Source organism: Cygnus atratus, chromosome 12 (assembly GCF_013377495.2).
Source record: "Cygnus atratus isolate AKBS03 ecotype Queensland, Australia chromosome 12, CAtr_DNAZoo_HiC_assembly, whole genome shotgun sequence".
Classification (NCBI taxonomy): domain Eukaryota; kingdom Metazoa; phylum Chordata; class Aves; order Anseriformes; family Anatidae; genus Cygnus; species Cygnus atratus.
In genome coordinates, this window is record NC_066373.1 from 1,048,475 (window position 1) to 1,073,842 (window position 25,368).

The 25,368-nt window shown below is 42.8% G+C and overlaps 2 protein-coding genes across 4 annotated transcripts in view; one reads left to right on the plus strand and one right to left on the minus strand.

Annotated features, from left to right (window-relative positions):
• Positions 1-192: 192 nt before the first annotated feature.
• Positions 193-2,011, plus strand: NQO1 (NAD(P)H quinone dehydrogenase 1). The gene is given in 5 exon segments (XM_035566218.2): positions 193-301; positions 774-940; positions 942-1,139; positions 1,236-1,337; positions 1,420-2,011. Coding segments are annotated over 5 exon segments (780 nt in total). The 5' UTR covers positions 193-294; the 3' UTR covers positions 1,726-2,011.
• A 2,052-nt stretch (positions 2,012-4,063) lies between these two features.
• The window catches only part of NFAT5 (nuclear factor of activated T cells 5), a 58,108-nt gene continuing 36,803 nt past the window's right edge, over positions 4,064-25,368 (minus strand). For 2 of the 3 annotated variants that reach the window (XM_035566219.2, XM_035566220.2), the window contains exons 6-14: positions 24,355-24,527; positions 22,378-22,512; positions 22,155-22,207; positions 20,021-20,153; positions 19,316-19,396; positions 16,283-16,431; positions 13,331-15,764; positions 12,113-12,359; positions 4,064-11,258 (exon numbers count right to left, since the gene is read on the minus strand). In XM_035566219.2, coding sequence (XP_035422112.1) covers positions 12,121-12,359; positions 13,331-15,764; positions 16,283-16,431; positions 19,316-19,396; positions 20,021-20,153; positions 22,155-22,207; positions 22,378-22,512; positions 24,355-24,527 — 3,397 coding nt within the window. In that variant the 3' untranslated portion in view covers positions 4,064-11,258; positions 12,113-12,120. The remainder of the gene's footprint in view (positions 11,259-12,112; positions 12,360-13,330; positions 15,765-16,282; positions 16,432-19,315; positions 19,397-20,020; positions 20,154-22,154; positions 22,208-22,377; positions 22,513-24,354; positions 24,528-25,368) is intronic. The other variant, XM_050713130.1, reaches the window with a different exon arrangement.

Genomic DNA, 25,368 nt, shown 5'->3' on the forward strand with positions numbered 1-25,368 from the left:
AACAAGAGGCAGTAACGAGGGGGCTGGCAGCTTGGTGGGAGTGAAGGCGGCACGGAGGGGGAGGCATGGCTGCTCCAGACGGAGCACAATGCCCCCGGGCACTGGGCACGGCAGGAACACGAGGCTGGACTCGCCCCTTGGGCAGTGGTGCTGAGTCACGGCACTGCACGCGCTGGCTGCTCACCCAGCCTCCCGGGGACTCGTCCAGCCTTGCCCCAAGCAAAGTCCGGTCCGGCATCCAGCAGTGGCAAGCAGTGCTCCAGCCCCGCTCCCGGCAGCCGAGCAGCCCTGGCCATGGCAGGTAGGTCAGCACCAGCACCGGCACGGCCGGATCCTGCCCAGGGCCCCAGGAGACGGCTCGGCCTCACCCACAGTTGACGAGCAGCACCGGGGCTGTGGTGCTCCCAGCCCCGGGCGTTTCCCCTTCCCTGCAGCCTGGCTGGCGGCGTTAACTGGGAGCAAGGATTAATTAACTGTGCTCCCGGCTGCTGCCCTCATGGCCTTGGAGCTGCAACCTCTGTCATGGCATGGCACGGCACAGCCTGCTTGCTGTGCCCTACCACTGCAACGTGCCTGGGGGCAGCTGTGGGGCTGGTGGGGGCTGGTGGGGCAGCCCCAGGCCTCTGGGGGCCGGGGCCATCCGTGTGGGGGCTCCTTGCAGTGTCCATGGGGCACCCAAGGGTGCCTGCAGGACATCGTGGGTGCCCCCGGGTACATCCCTGGGGGGTCTGTGGGCCCTGCTGCTAGGGGTGCTGAGCTGCCCCTCCCCGCAGGACGCAGGGCACTGATCGTGCTGGCGCACCTGGAGAAGACGTCCTTCAACCACGCCATGGCGGAGGCGGCTGCCAGCATGCTGCGGGACAAGGGCTGGGACGTCACCATCTCCGACCTCTACGCCATGGGGTTCAACCCTGTGCTCTCGCGTCGCGACATCACCGGTACGACCGCAGCCATCGCCATCTATCTTGGGGGCTGGGGGAGGCGGCAGTGCTAGCTGCCAGCCTCAGCGCCGCCTGCTCTCCCAGTTCCCATTGCAGTGGTTAGGGATGCCGGCCATCCTCAAGGGCTGGTTCGACCGCGTCATCATCCAAGGCTTCGCCTACTCCATGGCCACCATCTACGAGCAGGGGCGCTTCCAGGTAGGTGGCTGGGCGGGGGGCCGGGGGCACCAGATGCTGGCCTTGCCCCCTGCCGTGGGGTCCTGCACCCCCTGCCTTCATGCCTGCCGTTTCCAGAAGAAGAAGGCCGTGCTGTCGTTCACCACCAGCGGGTTGGAGTCCATGTACACCCCCAGGGGCATCAACGGTGACATGAACGTATTCCTCTGGCCCATGCAGGTGGGGCTGGGGCTGGGGCTGGGGCTGGGGACGGAGTGGAGCCGAGGGGGCCGCACTGACATCTCCCCCTTCCCGGCGGCAGCGGGGCATGCTGCAGTTCTGCGGCTTCTAGGTGCTGGCACCTCAGATCTGCTACAGCGTGCGGTACGTGACCCCCGAGGCACGGGCGCAGATGCTGAGCGCCTGGCGGAGGCGCCTGGCTGCCATCTGGGAGGAGAAGCCCCTCGGCTTCATCCCCAACAGCTGCTTCGAGCTGAGCATGGCGGGCGGCTTCGTGCTGAAGCAGGAGGTGCTGGCGCAGCAGGAGGGGCAGCCGCGGGGGCTGATGGTGGGGCAGCACCTGGGCAAGGCCTTTCCCCCCGACGAGCAGCTCAAGGCCCCAGAGTAGGTGCCAGAGGCCTCGGGGTACTGCTGGGCCCATCGCTGCCGTGCGCCCAGCCCTGCGTGGCGAGGACGAGGCCTGGCCCCACATCCACTGCACTGCCAGGGCCAGGGGGGCATGAAGATGGTGCCCCAGCCCTTCATCTTTCTCTCTCTTTTTCTACTGTCTCTTTCCTGTCATTTTCCTGCATGAGTTTACTCAAAAGTGAGGTCTCAGGGTGCTGGGGGCTGCGGCGTGGCCCTTGGTCGACACCATCCATGTGAACATGACCAATAAACCGCAGTCTGGAAATCAGCAGTGGTGTTGGTGCCGTGCCTGAGCCCCTTCCCCAGGCTACCCCAGGGACTCGATCGAGCCGGGGCTGCCCCGTGCCTACCCCAGACGGGGGCAGAAGCCCCCCAGACCGTGGGCCCCACGGCAGCACTGAGCAGCCCGGCTGCAAACAGAGTGTGGCAGGGCCCCATCCAGGGCCATTGAGAAATTGGAGACTAAAATCAGCCCTAATTTCCCCTTCCCGTCCTTCCTGGGGAAGCAGGTCCTGGCACCTCACACATGCCATACAGGGGGGGCACGCCTGCACGCCCCCTCCCCTGGCCTGGGCACTGCACTGATTAAATGGCTGCATTGCGAGGAATCGCACGGGCACACCAGGTTAATTAAAGGCGAGGGGTCCGACGGCCTCCCCGGCCCGCAGCGATTCCTGCAGAGGTGGAGGGAACGGGGAGCAGCCCGGCGGCTGCTCTGAGCTGCGCGGTGTTCGCAGCGGTGCCGGGACCCATGGCCGCACGTCACAGCAGGGGGAATGGGGAGGGATCCTTGGCGTGGGCAGCGAACCCGGCACAACGTGGAAGGAACGCGCAGAGGGCAGGGCACACGCAGCACACGTGGGACATTGCTGAGGCTCCAGAGCTGGGCTCGGGGAGCTGAGAGGGCGCAGGTCCCACAGGTCCCAGCCGGGGACAGAGCCAGCCAAGTACGGCGGCAGGTCCAGGGCAGAAGCTAAAGACCTGGATGCACCATTACACAATAATAATCCAAAGAGTAAACCACAGAAATCACCAAAGCACCCCTTCCTTCCACATCAACATGCACGAGCCAGGCTCGTTATTCCCTCCTGCCCAGGGCTGCCAGCACACAGCTCAGCGGTGCTCAAAGCTCCACAGAGCGAGCTGCTTGAGCGTGTCTGTCACAAAAATGCATTCTGTCCAGCTCTCGGGGTAAGTTCAATGTGTTTTCTTACCCCTGTTGTAATGTTGCTGTCCAGTAAGTGCAGAAAGCCTGTTTTACCAAGCAAAAAGACAAACAAGACCTCTCCGATTGGTTTTTAGGTGCTTGTGCTCTTGGGGCGCACGCGCTCCTTGCTCCAACTCAACGCCTGTTTGCCCTTGAACGACTTTTCTTGATGGTGCTGCGTGCCCAGACTGCTCTCCGCACAAGCCCAGACTTCTGCCAAATTTTACTTCTCCGGCTTTGCTCATCACTGAAAATACTGAGAAGGAACTAACACACCTGGCACTGCCTTTCCCACAGAGTATCTTTTTCAACCTTGTCCCAAAGAATGTAACCACATTTACCGAGGCATATTTTCTCTGAAATTAATTCACTATATTTCTATTAGGTTTATTTTCATCCAGCAAAGCTACCAGGCAGGTTTTCTAGGATTTGGCATTGCTGCCAGCAGCTGACCCAGCCCAACGAGCTGAGCCGAACGTGCACAGGGTGAAGCCGCTGCCAACCCCGCAGGGAGGCACCGGGGGGACGCAGCTGGGCCTCGGCCTCCCCGGGTCACCTCAGGCACGTCGGCATGACCACAGCTACGATGCAGCTCCAGGGGGATTGTGCCGAGGCACACGGGAACTGAGGCCTGGGCACAAACTCTTCTCTTCTGCCAGAGGCAGCATCCCCAGCCGCCCCTGGAGAGCCCCCGCCGGAGCTGTGGGAGGGCTGAGCACATCCCCATCAGCCCCTCAGAGGGGATCCCACCTCAGGCCGACCATGAAAATAACCTCGAATGCTTTGAAGTTACAAAGCTGTGGCGTGGGTAGTAAGCCACGTACGTGACTGGGGACTTAAGGCAAAGTCAAGAAGAAACACTGCAAGTTGGTTTGTGTTTTTTTTTTCCCAAAGCGTGTGTATGCCACGGTGCCTTTCCTTATGCAACAGCTCGAGCAGGATACACCAAAGCCCCAAATCCACACGTGCTCTTGTCTTCCCAGTGCTTCCTGAGCTGGCAGCCAGGGTAACCAGAGGGATTTATTCCGCACTCAATGGCCACTTTCTCTTGGCAGAGGGAAGATGCCCTTGGGAAAAAAAACCTAAACAAACCAAAAAAACACAACAAGACTTTACACTGCAAAATGAAAACTTTCATTGTTTTATTCTTGACTGCAGCTGTTTACAGAAATATAGTTGCGAGTATACAAATGTCCCAATAGAAGCAAAATATTTTTTTTAATATTTAACAAGTTATCACAGGATAGCTAAAAACATAGATGCAAATGAAATATCCCCTCATAGAACAAACTGAAAACACTGGGTATCAGTGCTTTGAAATCCCATCTACGAAAGCCATATACACAGAAATGCACGAAGGAATATCTGGTGCTACTTTCACATTGCAGGACAATGGAAAAGGCAGCTCAGCAGTTGATCAGTGCACTCCAGAAAAACATGGCAGAAAGGCAGGTAAGCCACTCAAGAAAGATGCAGGCATCAAGAGGTAGTAAGCTCTCAACTTTTTTGGAGCTTACTCATTAGCAACAAGCATGTATGTAAAAATTTGAAATGGCCTCATTTCAAATAGCATTTGGAATTAAAAAGCTTCGGGAACACTGTGATCTCTTAAGCAGGACACTGGAACTGGTTCCCAGTTCTCCCATCCCTAGAAGTGCCACTCTCTTTTGAACAGGGAGAGCTGTGCTCTCCCAGCCTGCAGAGCCGCCGCGCGCTCGTGCACGGGGACCTGTCTGGGCAGGGGATGCTCAGGCCAGGCCTTCACCCAACTTACCAAGGGGCAGCTCCATGGACTAAAAAGAAGTTTAAACAATTTACATTATCTGAACATAGGACCCTTTGCTAATCTGAATACAAAAAAATTGCACGTAATTAGAGTATTTTACAGCGGGCTGTGGATGGGTGTGGGAATTTTGGAGTCTGAACTGAGCACTTGCAAGGAGAATTTCGGTGAGAATCCCATGGCAAGCAAGGAAATCCTCACATTCCTCACCCTCGTCCCAGTACACCTGAGCGTAAGAAGCAATTTCATAAACTGTAATAGCAAGAACTAGAGAAGATCATCTCCAGAAGCGGTGGAGATCAGGCTAAAAAAGAATACATTTGCTTTCGGTTTGGCAGAGATGCTTTGAAAACGCCTGTAACGAGACAACGGTGTCTATCGATCAACCTAACGCCAAATTGCTGTGGAATACATCTGGTTTGGCAAGAATCATGGTGGACTAATGCATGCTCTTGATTTTACATTCCGGATTTCCTTAGAGTTTCATCGCTCACACAATCTATAAGAACTCGGAACAAGTTGGGGCAGCGTTCCTCACGGCTAGAAACCAGGGAGGGAGCTTTCACACGGTTTCAAGGAGAGAGTGCTTTAGCCATCAGCTACTTCAATACAAAGCAAAACCAAAATGAAAGATGCTTCCCCTTACACGCAAGAATCAGAACAGAAGAGGAATGACCTACAGATTACGCTTCCTCATCCTGATTCAAATGCAACCCAGCTGAGCAGCAGCCGGCATCCTTTGCTACGCAAGAATGATTAATAACCCCCCACTGGGAAAGAACTGCTCGTGTCAGTTCAGCTCCTACTGAGCACCACAAACACCACTACTCTGCGTCTGTACGGGCTGCTAGGAGACTCAGAAAGGGAACTGCCCTCCACACCGACGTCTGCCAAGTCACTTGGGGAAAGCTGGCAGAGGAGCACATGGATGCAGAAAGCGAGTGCTGCTGCTGAGCCCAGCCAGTGGGCAGACCCCTAACCAAAGCTGTCAGTTCTACTGCTTGGTTACATCATGTTCGCAACTATTAATAAAAATATATAAAAATACAAAAGTGTACAGCTGTTTTGAACAGTCACTTTAACCCCACGGACATTAGTGAAGTTCAAAAGCAGGGCAAGTTTCTGAAGCAACTCACATCCAGTACTTGAAGGCATTTATACAACTGTTAATGAGCTACTACAAAAACCTCGGTAGATGAACTCATACGAAGGAAAATTAACATTATTTCAGGTTTATAAAAATGTAAATATTAATAATATTCTACGCATATGTCTACCACTATTTATAATAGATATGATTCCTCTATATACATATGTACAATCCTAGAATATACAGGCATTGCATATTTACATACCTATACAGATGAAAGGAAAAGCCTCTCCTGTGTAAGCCTCTCCTCACAGCCCCATGCTCAAGTTTATCACATTTCAAACAGGGATCCTCTGCGCTCGACACTCAGCCTGCAAGTGCACAGACGGATGGATGCACCTGGGTGTACCCTCAGGTGACTGCTGCCGCTCCTAACTGGCATCAATCACAGTCACCAGCGATCAAGTTCTCTTCTCACTTCCAACCTCCAGTTCAGAGCATGCAAAGCAATTCCTTCTCCTCGCTCGTTTCTAACGCTCAGAGAAATGTCCACAGTCCTTTATACTCCTCTCCTGTAACTACTCTGAAAAAGTAACCCGACTATTGTCATACAGATGCGTGACATTCCAAAATTGTCAGTAAAAGCCTCTACCAACTCCTTGTGAAGGTGCATGCGCATGCCTGCACGCACACAGACGCTTGGCAGCAGCTACGTGCAGCTCCAGCCCAACAAAAACCTTTCTGATTTAAATTACATTTTAAGATGAATGCAAGCTTCTCACTTGTTAGGTATTCTTTCCGAAGACTCTGCAGAGATAATAGGAGTGGAAAATCTGTTCAGGCAAGTCTTCTTTTCAAAAACTAGATCCTAAATCAAAACTCACAAGATTTTCAGTCTTGATCCCCTTACCTGAATGAGGGGAATGCCCACTAATACAGCTGCCCAGGTCCTTAGTATTTCCAGTTTTAAAAAAAAGCCGAATTTACAAATGTTTAACTGTTGATGTTTTATTCTATCATAAAACTAAATTGAAAGTAATCACCCTGCCAATAATTAAAAGATAATTAGAATGGTCGATGATTAAACATCTACTTTGAAACTGTAAGGCTGAAATTGTTCCTTCAACTATTTTTATGTTAAATAGCAAAGCATTTGGCTTGAGTAAGTGCTGAAAGAATATGGAGTGAAGAGGCAATTAATAACAAAACGTGGACTTGCTAATTAAGCAACAAAGCACCAGTAACTTCCTGCCAGAGGAGATGTTTAGCTAAGAATTTTGTGTATTACATTATTCATAGAATCATAAAATCATAGAATATCCCGAGTTGGAAGGGACCCATAAGGATCATCGAGTCCAACTCCTGGCACCACACAGGTCTACCCAAAATTTTAGACCATGTGACCAAGTGCACAGTCCAAACGCTTCTTAAATTCGGGCAGACTTGGTGCAGTGACTACTTCACTGAATACTTCACTACTTCACACGAGCATTTTTTATTATTCTTAACAACGCACAAGCAGATGAGAAGTCACAACTGGTGGTTAGCAGAAAGGTCTCCACAGATTTTAATCTGTGCCAAGAAATCATTGTTCCACAAACCGTCACGTACCGCAGACACTGTGCAGAGAGCGGATCGTTGGTGCTTCAGAGGCACACGCAGCTGGAGAGCGCAGCCCACGTTTAACGTGGAGGGTCAGAGAACAACTCTTAAGAGGGAGCTCAAGCAGCAGAGAAGACAACACGCAGAAAACCCATCCGAGCAATGCAGCTCTAGCTTTTCATTTTCCATCTAGTAATATCTTTCATACTTAACTGCTGCTTTGTGGATATGATAGCAGGTTCTCCTTTATAATTATGTCAGGAGATTAGAATTTATAGACCAAAAGTCTCAGTATCTCCTCACTTTCTCAACAAGAATGGATTAGACTTGAACACCACTCTCTCAGCTCTGCAGGCAAGCACTCCATCTGCTCACAGCCTAACAGGCACACCAGTGTGAACATGCAGGGGAGTAAATAAAGGGATTAAAAATGCAGAATAAGCTCCAATTATCAATATCAACTGGTTAATCACAAAAGTAAATGTTCAGGACTGATAAAATACAGATGTGGCTCACACTGTTCTCATGTCTTTCTGCCATGAAATCCTGCAAGCTGTCCTTAAGTTCTTTATTGGGTTATCAAACCTCTCTCTTTATCCCTCCTAACAGCTGTTTGCAAGCAGCAGTTCAAGCACTAATCAACCACTGAGCAATCTTTTCATTCATAAGACAAATACTTTTTGTAACCAAATCACATGTTCAAAGTGTTGTACATTTAAACATTGACCTAAAATGGAACAAGATAAATTTAAACACAAGAAAAGAAATGTTATCCAGAAGTGAAAAATATGATAGCACAGCCCTTTTTTTTTCTTTTTCTTTTTTTCTTTTTTTTTTAATAAGCAGCCTAAAATACATACGCAATTCAAACATACCCTTCCCCTGGAGCTGTAGCAGTCTTGGTATAAAGTTCTCTTTTGGACACCCATCTTATTAAATGAAGAATTGGTCCCTGGTGACTTGGCACTGACCAACAGCACTTCAACATAAGGATACACCCCTTCAAAACAATAGAACAAACTAAAGCAGCATACGAGTGAATTTATCATTCCTATTACTTCTGTGTATGAAGGCCCCAGATGACACCTGACAGTTTGTCCTGGGACTGCAATCCTGCGAAAAGTCACCAGTTCGTTTTTGAGAAACTGGCTACTGACTTCCCCAACCATCTGCAAGTTGTTTCAGTCCATAATTAGCAGTCTTCTACGCATCCTCATATAGCATTTAGTCAATTCTGCAAGATTGCCGTTTTCATATCATGAACCATAACAGGATTTTGTTAGTATTTTCTCTTAGTAGGAAAAAAAATAAAAATCACAGGAAGAAAAAGTATGGTTTGGGGTTATAAAGCAGCTCTGGACAGTAAGAAGCAGGGAATTCTTTTTCTCATGATTAAAACTTTAAACATTTTAGCGTAATCATAAATTAAAAGTTAAAACATAGAGGCACTAATAATAAAATATTAAATAGACAATGATAGTGGATAAAAGCTGAATGGCTCATTCTGAATGAAATCCCATTATTCTATATATGCCTAAATGCCTACAGGTTTCCTTACTAGATTGTATTGCTGAGTGACAGACACACCAAAACACACAGTGAAGCTTCTCATAGCCAGTTGGAACAATAAATTGCCTGATGGAATGGCGAGAGATGAACAAGTTATTTATGTTGCAAAAAGTACTTAAATACTCAATAGACATAACAAACCCCACCCCACCCCCACTGTTATCAGACGCCACGTTGTGGTAGAACATCAGACAAACTCACAAATTTACCACAAAAATGTGTGGCAAAAAGAATATTTTATATATATGTATATATATAAATTTTTATATTTATGCCAATGTACTCACTCAGTACAAATAGCAAAATAGTATACCATTTCCTAAATACAAAATATAGCTTTCCAAAAAAATGAAACACACATTAGATATAAACCATCCAAAACTTGAACGATTGAAAACTGTATTCAAAATTAAATGACCCAGAGCAGGTCTCTTTCTGAAAAGTTCCCTTCATATCGGCAAGAAGCCTTACTACTGAAAACGTAATTCAATGCCTCTCAATGAGAGAGAGAAAGAGAGAGACAGAAAGAGAAAAGAAAGTTATGACAGACTGACACACAGGAAACAACATTAAAACAAACAAAAACTCTACACGGCTCAACTAAGCACACGAGTCAGGGAAAAAACACAGTAAACAGACTAGAGTTACTTAAAAACCATTTACAGACTACTCTTTGTTATTTAAAATAACAAAAATGAAAAATGACATGATACCAGCTACACTATACCGAGGCATAATAGCCATACATGACAGCTGTTCGGCTCTAGCTGCGCTAACAGCTTTCTACGTGCAGAAGGAGAAGGAACAAGTATCGGGACGAGGCTGTAGTGAGATATCACAAAACCTTCTGGACAGTTGGAGCACCCAAGAAATTCACATGCCTCACAACACAACTGCATGGTTTGGAGTGGGTTGTCTTTACATTCTGTAACAAGTCGTTTTTTTCCACTGAAACATGACAATCTAGAAGCTATACTTGGGGGACTGTCAGTAGGAAAAAAAACACTTCGAGTCTGCAATGAGCTCAATATGCTCCAAAAACGCAACAGCTCAGGATGACGTGAAATTTTCAAGAAAGCGTAAAAATGATTTAATTTGCCCCCTACTTGGAGTAAAGTCAAACTGGAGATTTACAACAGCAACAGCTGGAAAATGACTGGTTAAGGGGGTTTCTTGCATTTGGAGGGAAGTGGAAAAATTGTTTCCTCTTTCCTTAATCCTTATTTCTCAGAGCTTCTACTGACTAAGCAATTTAATACCACAAGAGTAGGTGCCATGGATTCCTAAAAGCTGCTTCTGATCTTTAAAGCCAGTAGATATCTAATATTTTTAAAAAACACAATGTGAAACTGAGGAAGAGAGAAGGAAAAACATGGGAAGAACAAAAGGGAGAAGACTGGTTTGAAAATGGATAATGCAGCTTTAACGAGATCTGACCCATACGGTCAGAGCACGAGACACAAAAGGAGCTGCTTCCTTAGCCAGGCAGAATGTTCCTTTCAAGTGGAAAGTATTTAAGAGGATAAGATTTTTAGAGTATAATTTAATTAAAAGTTCCCCTTCATTTCTTCATTTTGTTAGAGCCACCAAACCCTTTCTCTATGTACAGGTACATGTAAGAGACACAGAAAACCGTTAATCACATTCTCAGATGGGAAGCACCCACCTCTGTCCGGCTATCTACAGTAGCAAGCAATTCTCTGCTTGTTTATTATAAGTATCAATATTTTCATTGCCACCTACTGCAATTAATAAATCACAGTATTAGCTCTCCCACTTAACTGTAAAACATGCAATCCCTTCACTTACTGATAGCTATGAGTCATGGCTCATGTCACGGGTATTTGACGTTTCTGCTTCACTAGCTTTTCTAATCAAAAGAGGGGATGTGAAGAAGGAAGAGGAGGAAAAAAGTAAACATGGTAACATGTATTACCTTCTAACAACAATAATAACTGACCAGATATGCTTCAAATTCAAAGAGCATCCCACTCTTAGTGGGCATTAGGAGTCAGGTAACAGTACGATCCCATGCCCGAGTAAAACAAAGCATAGCTTTTCAGCATTATTGGCACTATGAATCTTGAATCTCAAATACTACAATCACAGCCTTAGGTGCTAGACACTGCAACTGGCCACATATGTGCTCTTTAGAGAAGAGGGCCACTTTTTGACAGGAGCAATCGGTTCCACGCTGCCTAATCCAGAGTCACAAGGTCTGAAAGGATCTATGAAGTCCTCACCTCTTTCTTCACTGAATTTCTGCGGGGAAAAATAGTTAGACAATTAACAAAAGTCATCCTCTTTACTTCTAAGTAGTTACTTCACCTTGAAAGTGTCCTTCACAAGCAGACATGAAACTATGAGTAATATCAGAATGCAGCACTCATTCAAACAGCAGGATTGCTTTCCTTCCACTCGAGTTCATAACTTCACTCAAAACACTTTCACTTCAGTGAAGCTTCTGGGAGGTTTGGGGTGTCAACCCGCTTTTCTAAAGCCAAGTTACATACTGCGGACAATACTAGATTCCAGAGTCCTACTATTCTCAGTACTCATTTGTAGTCAAAGCCTCTTTCAACCCTCTGAAAAAGGCATCTTCCAAGAGCAGAATGTTTCCTCGAAAGAGCCAATCCTGTCAGCTCATTTTTAACACTCACCACGGGACACACGATACCCACCATATTCTACAGAAACTTGTTTTCACATTGCATTATTGTAACCCAGACAGCAACTTCAGAATAGCACAGATTTGAGGTGTGTTACCCAATAAGCCTTAAGTTTTTACCTACAACCATATTTTATAATGCTTTTATCTGCCAAGCTGTCAGAGATTCACTCGCTCCTTCCTAATAAAGGACTGGACTGTAATAGCAGATGACAAAACACACAGCAATCAAACAATAAACCTGTCTCAGCCAACTGTTTCACAGAAATTCTGACCTTTGACTGTTTTAAATCACTCTTCATTCTAACCACTGATAGTATGTTCTTAATTCAGCATTACTGATATTTTAGCTGACCTCCTAAAGCATGGCGATACAGTCATGGGGAAAACTTGCTGAACAAACTGTGCGTGGCAGGAAAGAACCTGTAAACCCAAACACATTACTTACTTGCCTAACTAAAACGAGCCAGCCATGTTGTTCCCCTGGTTTTGCAATGACACAAGCAGATCATCTATTTTCTCAATATTCTGATTGGGTGCCATAGCTGAAGGTAGAGGAGAAGTCTCAGGTAGCTGCTGGGAGAGAAGCGTTGGCACTGCTGCTTGTCCCTCGCCCTGTGGCTGACCTGGCTGACTTATAGCCATCAACTCATCTGGCAGTGCAGCTGGTCCAGAAGGTAGCAGCTGGCCACAGTCTGTTAAGTAGAAAGTGAAGAACAAAAGGACCATTTAAATTAGATTAATGCACGTAGTAAATCAGCCAAATTCTTTATACATATTCATATTGACTATAAATTCTGTGGAAAGTTACAGGCAGTTTTGTTCACATGATCGCTTTTGCTTGCCACTCCCTCAAAGTACAAGCACAAGCTCAAGGTATACACATTGTCTTATGGACTCTGTATTATACCTATTAATACCTTTATACATAGAGAGAGAGAGAGAGAGAGAAGCAATATATAGCTAGAAGAAATACAAGATGTGCAGCACAGAGAAATATTGGGTATGCCCACACTTTGTCTTTATAAATTACAGCTGTGTATTTTTCAGGTCAGGGACGCACAGCCCTCTACAGACAGATGAAGCGATCTGTATCCCAAAGAACTTACAATAAAGGCTGAATTCAGAGATGAGATATAGAAAAATGCAGACTTATGAAGTTAAGGGAGTTTCAAATACGCTTCAACAGAGAGTTTTCTGAACTATGCAGCCTCAAAAATCTTTCCTTTTCTTCAACAACGTGTGGAAAAAGTAATTGCAGAAATTTTGAAAACCAAATACAGTAAGAAAAAGATTTGTGGAGCTGTCTTAAGAGAAAATACTCTATTTCTTTTTTTTTTTTTTGCAGGTGTATATATATTTTATTTGTATATCTACTGTTAATATTATATTTTATATCTATATTTCTATATAGATATACATAAAATTCTAGGTTGTTTCTGTTGCATACTAATTCTAAGTGTAAGAAACCAACAAGTATTTAAGCTAAGAGTTCTCTCACATTGCTAAGAGCAACATGAATACATACACCCTCAATTGTACTGCTACATTACTTATCTCAGGAGTTTTTGAAAAGTAAATATAGAATTGAACAATCATTATCTTGTGGACTCCAATTAGTAGCTCTTCTAAACTCTAAGCTCTGAATTAGGCATCTACCACTTACTGTTCTGAATGCCAAACAGGAATATTCCTGAAGTTTGCTGAGATGAAGCAGGAGAATTCTGCAGCTGGTTGATAGCACCTCCTGCTGTGTTGTGAAATAAAGAAGCTTGCTGCTGTGGAGGAGAAGCAGTTCCTTGCATTCCTGCCATGCTGTTTTGGGAAGAGAACATTGGAGTCTGCTGTAGCTCTTGCTGGCTCATACTGTTCTGCAAGGCAGACATGGAAGCTGAAGAGATAAAGAGGGTGACCTGTTGCTCTTGAGAACTTGGTGACCCTTGGACCAACTGAATTTGGGGTGAGTTATGGAAGATGGCTGGCTGCTGTGCTTCGGCCTGGTTGGATCCAGGATTCTGTAGAGAAGACACTGTAGTTTGACTCTGGAATTGCATGGGCTGCTGCTCCTGGTTCATCGGTGCCATGTTCGTCTGTGGATGAAAAATGGATTGGCCTTGTTGCTCCTGATTAGTAACTGGGTTTTGGTTCGGGTTGAAAATCATGTTTTGTTTTTGAGAAGCAATTGTACTCATTGCACTTTGATTACTGAACATCATGTTCTGCTGCTGCTGCTGCGGCTGCTCTTGAGATGGAGGACTACTCTGAATAGCAACTATTGAATGCTGAGGCTGGAAGATAGCTCCTTGTTGGTTCTGGGGAATTGAACTGGATTGGATGGAGCCCATTGACACTTGAGGCTGAAACAAACCTTGCTGAGCAGGCTGAGTCTGCGGCTGTTCTTGGGGAAGCATAGAACTCTGGATATGAGCTATCTGTGTCTGCTGTTGGAAGGAAGTTGGTTGCTCAGTGTTTGTTGCTGCCTGAAGAGGAGAAATGGAATTCGGGCTTGTAAAGAACGACATCTGTTCTTCTTGAGATGGTGGGTTGCTTATTGAACTCTGGGAAAGGAACATGTTGGCAGACTGCTGGTCTTGAGGAACTGAAGAGCTCTGTAATACGCCCATGGTGCTCTGTGAGTGGAACATTGGAGGCTGCAATTGGTCAGAGGAATTAGTACTAGTCTGGTTGTGGACAATGGAATTTGGACTGTGAAAAATGGAGCCTTGTGTTTCCTGTGGTATATTCTGAGTATCACCAATAGGATTCTGAGAATGAAAAAGCTGAGCTTGTGAGTGTGCAGACTGCTGCATAAAGTTTGCTGACTGAATAGACATGATTTCTCCGCCCTGCTGGAACAGACCACCCCCTTGTTGTTGAGCTCCACTTGCCTGAACAGACATCATGTTTTTTGTAGATGAAAAGAGATTAACTTGAGGTTGACTTTCTCCACTGTGCTGCATTTGAACCATGGTCTGAAATACAGGATTTTGCATCTGTTTACTCTGTCCTGAAGCTTCCTCTCCATCTGCAGAACTTGATGCCTGAAACATATTAGGCCCATTGTTAGAGACCTGCTGCTGAGCAGTCGGAGTAGTCTCACTTCCAGAAACACCAGGAGATGAAGAGAATAATTCACACTGCATTTGCATGTCTTCGCTTGTTGACAACCCACTCATTATATGTGAAGCCTGCTGGTAAACAGGTGACTGTTGGAGGGCTCCGTTCCCTGAAGTTGTTGAAGAGAACAAATCAGACTGCATCTGCGTGGCAGCCTGGCAAATGTTTTGTTGGATTCCTATCACCATTGCTGCGGAAGTCTCCATTGCCTGCTGCTGCTGCTGTTGCTGCTGCTGCTGATTGGACAACGCATTTTCAGGCTGTGAATGAACATTTTCACCTCTTCCAGGCAAAAGGTTCTCCGGTCTGGAATGGACAGCCGTCTCTGATGAGGAAAATATCCCAGGATTTACACTATTTTGTATCTGACTAACTTGCTGAAAGATATCTGCATTTAGCTGATCTTGAACATCCTCACTGCTCTCTGACCCAGAAAATAAAACAGAAGATAACTGCTGTTGAGCTTCCAGTACCTGCTGCACCAAGTCAACATTTCTACTGCTGCCTGTGGCAGTGTTAGTTGGAAAATTTCCAGCTTGCAGTTGCTGTATTGTGTTCTGTAACTGACTCACACCGCTTGCTGATGAGAAAATACTTGATGAAATCTGTTGCTGTAATGCCTGTGCTGGTTCTGATAGTGTAGACTGTTGTGTCTGTGATCCATCAGTTAATTGTGACAAAGTGACTACCGTGCCATCTGATTGCAAAACTTCTCTGGTTTGGGAATCTCTCGTTTGGAACTGTGCAGCTTGCTGCAATAATGTGTCACTGTTCTGCAGCTGAGCTGGAGTAGAGACTGCTGAAAAGCTACCAGGCTGGGAAATGTCCTGTGTTTGGATTGTAGTTAGAGTCTCTGGATTATACACCTTCGGCTGTATTTGTTGCTGCTTTTCACTTTCAGAAGGTAAATGGGAAGCAGAAGTTGGTATGCCAGACATGCTGCTTTCCAATGTTTGTTGAGTTGGTCCGACCACCTTCGAAGCCTGAAAAGAGCAGCAATACATTAAGCCATTCACATGCCTATTCAGGTTATGCTTATCAGATTTCCACCAGTCCGTGATGTTCAGGAAAGACCAGATGGAAGATTTGATGGCTGTGCATCTTTCCATACATAACCAGAGGAGCAAGCAAATGACTGGGAAAACAACGGAAATGCTACTTCAAGGACAAGTCATAGCACAATTTGATGAAAGCAATACCGAGAAATTATTTAAAAAATCGTCACAGTAATTTACTCGTTCTGTGTCACAGGACAAAAAGAACATTCATCATAGCATCACTCACTAATCAATCACTGCTGGCATGTAGGGACAAGATAAGTTACTTTCAAAGGAAATTGTCCATTACTTTAATCATGCTCTGTGATCATGTGTTTTGGCCAGACTGATCTTGGATGTGACATTTCCCATGCATTCCTCTTCTCCACTCTGCACCATCAGGACACGGGCTGATGAGATTAATACTATTAAAACCAGTATCTTCAGATCACAATCAAACTTACCTTGAAGACAGGGGGAGATCTTTTTTCTGCGCTTACTTCCATTGGAGCCACATCTTCATTCTTAATCATACTGCTTGGTATAAGTGGAGTTATCAAGGCACTAGGAAGAATATTTACGTTCTCCGGGTTACAAGCGGTGGCATTCACTGCTGCAGTCACAAACAAAGAAAAGAAGGGAAATGAAATGTTAACAGCCACCATACAAAGCACGGTTTTCTAGTGGTGGCCTGCTTCCCATTTAACTTTTAAGCCCCGCCATAAGAGCTCGCATTCTCTCGTAAGATGCTAACATGCAAAGAGATCACTGCAACCATTTGGATACTTCAAGTAATCCTAGAGATTTACAGTAATATCAACGTTTTTATTTAACTCTTTATCTTTTTGGGCCAGGACAATCATCCACCGACTGCCTGGAAGTGCAAACAAATGATTAATACATCTTTCCACAAATTACAAATTTATTTTACTTCACTTTAGCTGTACAACTACTCTATTTTTTTAAATGTCTGTTTTCAGACAAGTGCCTGAACAGAACACTCAACGCATTCAGACAGTATTTTTATTCTGTTAAAGGACTAGCCAAGTGAAAACTTGATATATCTGCGTGCCAGCTCTCTATCAAGAGCAAGCTGTTGTTTTGCCTTTACAGTGCCTGTATTTTTTTCTTTTTGAAGTAGAAAGGTGCCTCTTCTTGAAATGAATTGGATCTCTTTAGTTTTGATTTTTCCTGATCCAGGTAAAAAAAAACATTACATAAAATATCTGAGATCTTTGCTGTAAGTAAAATTAGCTTTCTTGATTTAAAATACTGCTGAAATTGTTTGAGCTTAAAACAAACCAATGGGAAAACCCATAAAAATACATATAGACCTGTGGTTTTTAAGTAAATTAAAGAATTCTCTTCAACATACAGCAAGAAATCTCCATGCCTTAAACAGATTTAAATCTTACAATAACATGGCAGTAAAATTTCTGCAAATTTGTATCAACAGTATGCTCTGTCCTTGGTCACAGTCCTTGTGTGCTTATTCTACGTACAACCAACATTCTCTCCTGAAATGTTATTTTCTGTCTTCGGTAATAAATTCTCAGCCATCAGTATGCCAACAGTCGTCAGTACACAAAGAGCCAAATAAACTCTTTCCCTCCTGTTAACTCACATATTTGGAACAGCCCCAAAATAGAGGCCATGTGACGTGACGTGCTGGGCTGTACTTCTGGCAGGGAACGCAATTTGAGTGGAAAAACTCTCACCTACGCCAACTTCTGGACAGCCAGTCATACACAGACGTCAGTATTTTTCTATACCATAGTCACAATAGACAATTTTTTCTCTTTTACATGCTTAATCCTGTCATGTTAAACAGAAACGATAAAAATTTACATATAAATAATTAAAAAATCCTGATGCTACACAGATTAGTTGCTAGCAATGGTGTGTTGGTTCACAGTGACACACCCAGTTGGAAGGATGAGAAAAAGAAACAAGATTAAGAATGAAAAAGGAATGAAAGAATGAAATAAAAAGGTCCTGTACAGGACCTTGGCAACAACAGTTTATTCTATTTGTCCAGGGCTGCACTAAATGATGACACTTTAATTATGAATTCTATGATATCGCTCACAGTGGAAAAAAAAAAAAACAGGAAAAAAGCAGCATCCCAGTGGATCCCACCTGCTCTTTATCATGTCAGAAGAGTGGTGAAGGATAACCTGGGACGTATGCAGAGACAAAGTACATACTGCAGACAAAATTGCCTGACCTCAGGTTCACATTCAACCCGAAGTAGAATAGGAACAGGAATGAGTCAACCAAAAAGCTAGCTAGCAGAAAATCCACACAAGAAAATTAAGTTTCTACCACAAATTAAATACAAGGACGCGAACCAATACGAACAGCACGCTGTTCTTATGAAGAGCAGATGTTCTCCTGAAGCAGTTGGTATCTTGCCTTGGCTAAGCCTCCACAGTAGATTAGATACATGTCAGGCTTGCCCTGATACATCAGTTATTATTATCCTTATCTTTTTAATCTTGCTACTAAGAAGTTTTACCAGTACTTTTATCAGCTTGCTTCAATACCCTACATGTTTTTGCAAATTTCTCCCTGAATATTCTCTGCAGGTTTAAACTCATCGTATCTTGTATTATCCCCCCGAACAAGTTGTAAAGTCAACTTGTAAATATATCCCCTGCCAAGGCCCAATATACAACTATTAACTTTAAACATGAGCTTCATGATTTTAACCTGAAGCTATGGATTCCTATCAAACTTGTGATCATGTTGTTAATTTGCTTACCTTCCAACCTGCTTTCACCAGAGCAGGCTATGGAAATTTCCATTAACCTCTGTACACCTCCATGGTTTTAACAACCAACTAAGAAACATTTCCTTCCTTTATTTCAGTATAGGAAGGATCAATTCACTTCACTTAAAATCCAGGCAAACCAAAAACCTGCTCCCTTAGAACAAAATAACAAACCTTCCATGGACAAAATGCAAATCTCAGAATTGCACTGAAAGCAATCCTAAAATCACTGGACAGCTTCTACTCTGTCTCTGCTACTACCATACCATTATAACTTTAAGGAAAAATGACAAGTATGTTAGGGTTTTTCAGTGTTGAGTTTTTATTTTTTCCCTTTCACTTTTTCTTTGGCTTAAATTAACACTACATAGATTTTAAATGCTTTGTATTAACTGCCATACTAGGTTTTTCTCCTCTTCATTTAATATTCTTGCAAAGAATGAAGAATGAAATGCAGGGCCTGAGGCACAAAAAAAACCCAACCATTTTTAAAAAATTATTTTTTGCAGAGTTTTTGCTCTGCATTATCTCACGTTACAATATACTTAAAGGAATACGGTTATGAAGCAAAATATTCTGGATTTGAGATCAAACATTAGTGTAAGAATATGGCCAGATTTTATAAGCACATACTTATCCCCACCGGACAGCTGATTCATTCCTGCAAAATTTGAGTGGGAATTTATAGTTAAATTATTAACAACAATAAGAAGCAATTTAGTACCTTTTATAGCCTCTTCAAAAGAACAATGTTGGGCTGGGCTGGAGATTTCCTTCTTCACTTTAACGTTCAGGGTACCAGCTGCTGAGGCAAAACACATTGAAAACTTCCTTATGCTAAAACAGCAAACAAGCAAAAAAATCCAAAACTCAAAGCAAACTAAAACAGTTACTTATACCTTAAAGTAACTAAAGCTTTTTGAAAACCACAGAAACAACCTTTTTTGTGAATACACCAATAATTGCAATGCCTACCATATCATTCATTTTCACTTCCAAAAATGAAAAAGCCACTCAGCAATTGCACTGTACATTGTAATATAGATATAGAAATAAAAATACACAATGTGGTCAAACTGCAGCATTCCTTACGATAAAGCTTGATGATAGTTTTTCTTGTATTTGGTGCACAGTATGTAGCTTATCTACTATTTTTCCCTACTCAGCTTCATTTTGAACCTCACAATAGAAATGCCTAAGAACAGCGGCCTACACGCAGCTGAAATTTGAGCTACTTGTCACATAAGGGAATAATGAAATCTAAGGGCTTGGCTCTCCTCAGCAGAGCAAATCTCAACAAGAGGAGTTCAAAAAGATCCATATTACCTAACATTTATGTTATTTACAGTCTAGACACTATGCAATCAGGAATTAAAGGTTTAGCAGGTAAAACTGTCCGTTCCTTCCCCCAGTTTTCTATTTTACATACATGTATCTGGAGTGTATGTAAATGGCTGCACATCGTGTGATCGGCCAGCATTGGTCACCACATAGATTCCCACAGAAACAGCTGAGGTTATTTGCTGGTCGTGATATGGTGGCACCTTCACAATAAGGTGATTCTGCAATGCAAAAATAATAAATAAAATCATATTAGAAAATTTATTTCATTACTATTAATCTTAATTATATCTACATCCATCAAAATACAGAAACAGCTTACTAAAACACCAGAAAAATGGGGAAACACGGTCAAGTTACATGTTCAGCAAAGTCAGTTGGCAACAGTTCTTGTGCTACAACAGAGATTTGAATATTCTGCCCACATGATGCTCAACTTACAGCTCAACTGAAACATGCAGAAAAGAAAAACATATAAAGTCCAGTACTTTAAACAGAAACTTATGCCTAACATGCCTGAATGAACTGCGATCCATTTGCCATAACATTCTGCTGGAATCAGATACTTCACTGTTCTGCTGAATCAGACCTTTGTATTCAGTGTGGAGAGAGGATGCAATCTCATGTTACAGTTAAGCAGACTTAACACTGAGCAGACACCAAAAATATGCTTGCAATCATTCAAGAGTAATAGCGCTGAGTGAACCATAGGCTATCTACTCCCCTACTACCTGTCCATCCACTAGAAAAGGAAAACACAAAGCAAAGGAAAATGGAATACTGCCTTCAGAGGTGGGAGCACATCTGTCAGGCATCACGTACTTTCAATAACTTCTCTAATTTCAGTTCAATAAGCCATAAAGACACTCAGTTGTGTGAAAAAGAATGAACAAATATTCTGAAAAACATTTCATAGTGGAACCAAAATTCAGCTGAGTGTAAAGACTATGGCGTACATACAATATATTCCCACCCAACAGTAATCTCATAGGAACGATACTAGAAAAAATGTATTAGGCCTTTTAATTAAATTGCACATAAGGGCAAGTGCTCGCCCACAAAGTTCATACACCACACTCCTACTGTGTTATCTACGTTCCCAATTAGAAACTAAATTCTACTTGTGTAGACCTGACTGACAACAATGACAGCCTACCAGACTCACTGAAGAACTCATCTGAAGAAAAGGAGTGTTATTTATAGAAATGCACAGGAAGAGGGGAAGGCTTATTCAATTTTCCTTTGGAAAGAGTCAGAACTAGTCAGCCACCGGGTAAATCAGGAAGCCTGTAATGCCACTTCTTATTTTCACAATAGAACTGCAGGTTGTATTGTCTAAGTGGCTTTAACGTAGCTTCTATTTCAAAGATGACATTTCCTGGACATCAGATTTTAAAGCGTGATCTGCACCAAAGTGCTACATTCATGCCGGAATAGCACGCTGCCTTATTCCAGCTGACACAAAGCTATACAAGAAGTACTTCTGCACACTACCTGGGGTTGCTTTATTTCAGATGGATTTTAATTAGAATCTGTGCATGTCAGCTTCCAATGTACACATCGACTGGTCAAACACACAGAATGTCACTCATCCAAAAAGTTCAGTCGGGCCTGTTGCCAACTGCTTCCCACCTCTTTTCTTCCACACAGCAGTTCTATACCACTTTAGGCACTTAATGAACATATTGCTTTTTTGTTTTATTTTTTAATAAACTGAAAAATAGTATCACGTAAAAAAAAAGTACAGATCCAACAGAATCTCATATCTCATCTTTGGAAAGAGCGATGGACTGCGAAATAACAATCCCAAAAGAGAAGCTTGCTATTAGAGCAGCGAGGCTGTCCCTCTAGAGAAGAAGTGTTTATTATCAGTTTAAAACAAAACTGGAAAAGTCTTTTTTCCCTTTTCCTTCTTCAATAGCACTAACTGAAAACAAAAACACTGGGTACATTTTCCATCTCTAATCAATGTGAGCCCCACACATGGTATTTTTAGCACAAGTGAAATCTTTCTGAACTCCGTTTCCTTGCATTTTATGCATAATACTTTGCATTTTATGCATGGTAAGCCATTGGTCCTGGCCCACAGTTGCCAAGACATTGATATAAAACCTAACTATCAGATCTTGATGATATCAAAAAGGAGTCTTTTACGGTATTTATAGAAGAGCAAAATAGTAATTTAAAAAATAAAATAAAATAAAAGTAATAATCAGAAGTACCTGATGAAATAATTCCATGTCTATTTCAGCTTCTGCCTTCCAAGAATTTTCATCTAAATGAAAGTTAAAAAGCATAATTTATTGCATATCCATATAAATCAATTTATTTTAGTGCCTTTGATTCAGCTTCTCGATTTGCTCCCTACAACTAAACTGTATGAAACAACATAAACCCAAACATGCTCTCTTCATCACCCCAAGCTGGTATTGCTTTCACACTAACCAGAAACGTTCTCCTGGAAAATCACTTTTGTTCCTTTTAGAAAGTTCTTGCCAATCAGAAAAACTTCCTCTTCACCCTTCACTGAACAGCTGTGCAGACTTTTCTTTAGGATCTCTGGAACTCCCGCTGGTTGAGCTGCAATTGAAAAAACACATAGCTTGAAATCCAAGAAAATATTAATATTCAAAACAAAGAGCTTTCACTTACAGGATTACAGCTTCCTTCTTTCACTTGCAGGAAAGAACAAAATAATTCCTAAATTTCTTCCTTTACTTCATGATTTGTGACAAAAGAAATTATATATGTATATATACACATCACTTCTTTGCTAAATGTAATGATCCTCTTAAAAAAAATCACACTTAGGTAAATGACCCACTAGTAATCTTTTCCCTTTTCTCCTGCATTTATTAAATCTTCAAAACAAAACTTTCAGTGTTTGAGCTACTTTCAAGAACTACATACATCAGCTAATATAAGTCCTCGCTAGAGCCACATCTCTGCACTTGAGGAGTACAGCAATTGCTATCCTCTGAACTAGTGGAGCAGATGCAGCGGATCCTGCCAACCCAAGCCGTTCTATGATTTTATCTTAAACTCTCAGTTTCTATTCACAACTCAAGTTTTGGATTGTTACGTGTTTAAGAGAACACCAGATGTATTCAATTCCCCCTGCTGCTATAATTTAAATAATTGTATCTTTAACCAGTAACCTAGTAACACAAGAAATTATAGAAAAATCATCTTTGGAGATTTTCTAGTGTTTTTTTTTTCCTTAAATCTGAAAATTAACTAGTAACAGGTACTACGGTGCTACCCTGACTGGAATGGAGCTACAGAGACAACCATATTTCTAGTGAAGTATTTCTCAACAACATAAATGCATAAAATCAGAATACCACCATTAAAAAAAAAAAAAACACTGAAAAGAACAATTTAGCAAAAAATGTCAGGTGGGAGAAAAAATGAGGGACACGAATACCTCAAGCTGATCTTTCAAGAAGACTACCCCAAAATGTCAAACTATTGCCTAAAGCATGGAACATGGCCAAAGAGAGCAGGAGAGTCCGCCCGTGCATCAGCAATGACATTCCTTTGGTTGGGCAAAGGGATTCTTGGTGAGAGCACAGCACTGGGAAAGAGTCGGGCTGCATATGCAGCACAGCTGCTAATCAGCCTGTAGCTGAATATATAAAATCATATAAATATCTATGGATATATACAATCATATAATTATTATATATATAATTGCCTGCTGCCCACAGCACTGGAACAGCATGGTGGTGTCTGATGTGGACACTAACGTGCTTTTAATCATCTCCTTACAATCTATCCTTTCACTGGCAGCAAAGCTGCAGTTTCTGAGGAGTCGAATAGGAGCCCTGATACAACAGGTATTGACTGTTAAAAAATATCAAGAAAAGCAGCCTCGGATGCACCGTGGCCTCCTCTGATTTCATTTTCCACAGTGTTCAGTGCAACCTGAACAGTCAATGCAGCCATCTGTGCTCAGTGCTAAACAGAGCATTTTAATAAATAGCTATAAAAGGTTTCATTCTTCCACTGAACCAGAACAGATCCCCCCTCTGGGCTCAATGTACTCCCATATCTGGGAAGAGCCATGCTTACTAACTTATTGCAAGTAATTTCTGTCACTGAAAGCTGGCAGATGAAAGTGACAATACAGAAGGGATTAAAACCTTTATCAAAAAAGTCATGTTATCAGTTCAAAGCAATCATGACACAAGTTCTTGTCTTTTGAAAGGCAAAAAATCATTTAATAAGAGATTAGGCAATTTGTAACTACTTTTAAATACTACTCAGTCATTCAACACCCCCCTCCAAATAAAAACAGCCCACCTGATTTTAGCCACAGCAACTCAAATAATCACAGACCAACATTGTGGTCTCCCCCCCACTTCAGTCACACTAAAATCCAGAGTCCTCTAATACCAATTCTTTTAGTTTGATACTTACTGCAGAGAATTGGGGAAGAAGGCGTCTGAAGAGTCAAAGTTGAACCATCTTTGCGAGTGATGTTGACACGAAATACCAGCCTGGCACGTGTGCTTTTTTTCTTGGAACCAGCAATCCCTATCCTAGCTTCAACATCAGCATTTCTCAGCTTCAGTATTCCCACGCAATCAACCCTAACGACACAAAGCAGTTGAGAGTTTAATAGAGTTTAATAAATTCATCCTCTTTTAAAATATTTTGACTAATCAATTAAACAAGCCACAAAGAAGTCAGAACTCTTGAAGTAGAAATATTATTAGATTAGTCACATGACATCTCTGTATAACCTCTCATTATATAGTCCTGTTTTCAATTCATCCCTACTTAATTTGGATGCTGAATCATGGGAGGAAGGAATGTGAAAGAACTAGGAATTAACAAAAAGCAACATAAAATTATTCTGGTAAGCATTCAGTTTATCACTACAGGTCTTTATTCTTCCATTCCTCTGGGTTTGCAGGGTTACTAGTCAAAAACATTCTGGACAACAGCTAGGGAATGGAGGTAAGTGTGATAAGGGAATTAATCACACTTAAGAAGCAGACACTGTAAATTGAAGAAATGCTTCTCCTGTTGACATCAAGACAAGTTTCTTAAGAAGTGACAGCTTTCAAGCATAACCACATATCCATTTGAAAGAAAAAAAAGAAAAAAAGACATTCTACTGAAAAACATACTTGAGAAGATCACACCTTTTCTATAACTTAAAATACATATGAAAAGCTTTTAAGGGAATCACTTCTATCTGAAATTTCTTGTGAGATCTAAACGACACAGGCACAAGAGGCCTTTTGCTCAAAAATCTGCTACAGTTAAGAAGGGCCATCAGACTGGGCTTATCCCTTTTGAGCAACAGCCATATACTGTTTAAATGCATCTGAAAACCTGTTGTATCCAAAACGTTGTCTATATTTGACCAGATTGCTCTGTAAAGATAGGAAAGCACTAGGCTTTCATGACAAAGGACCGTCTGAT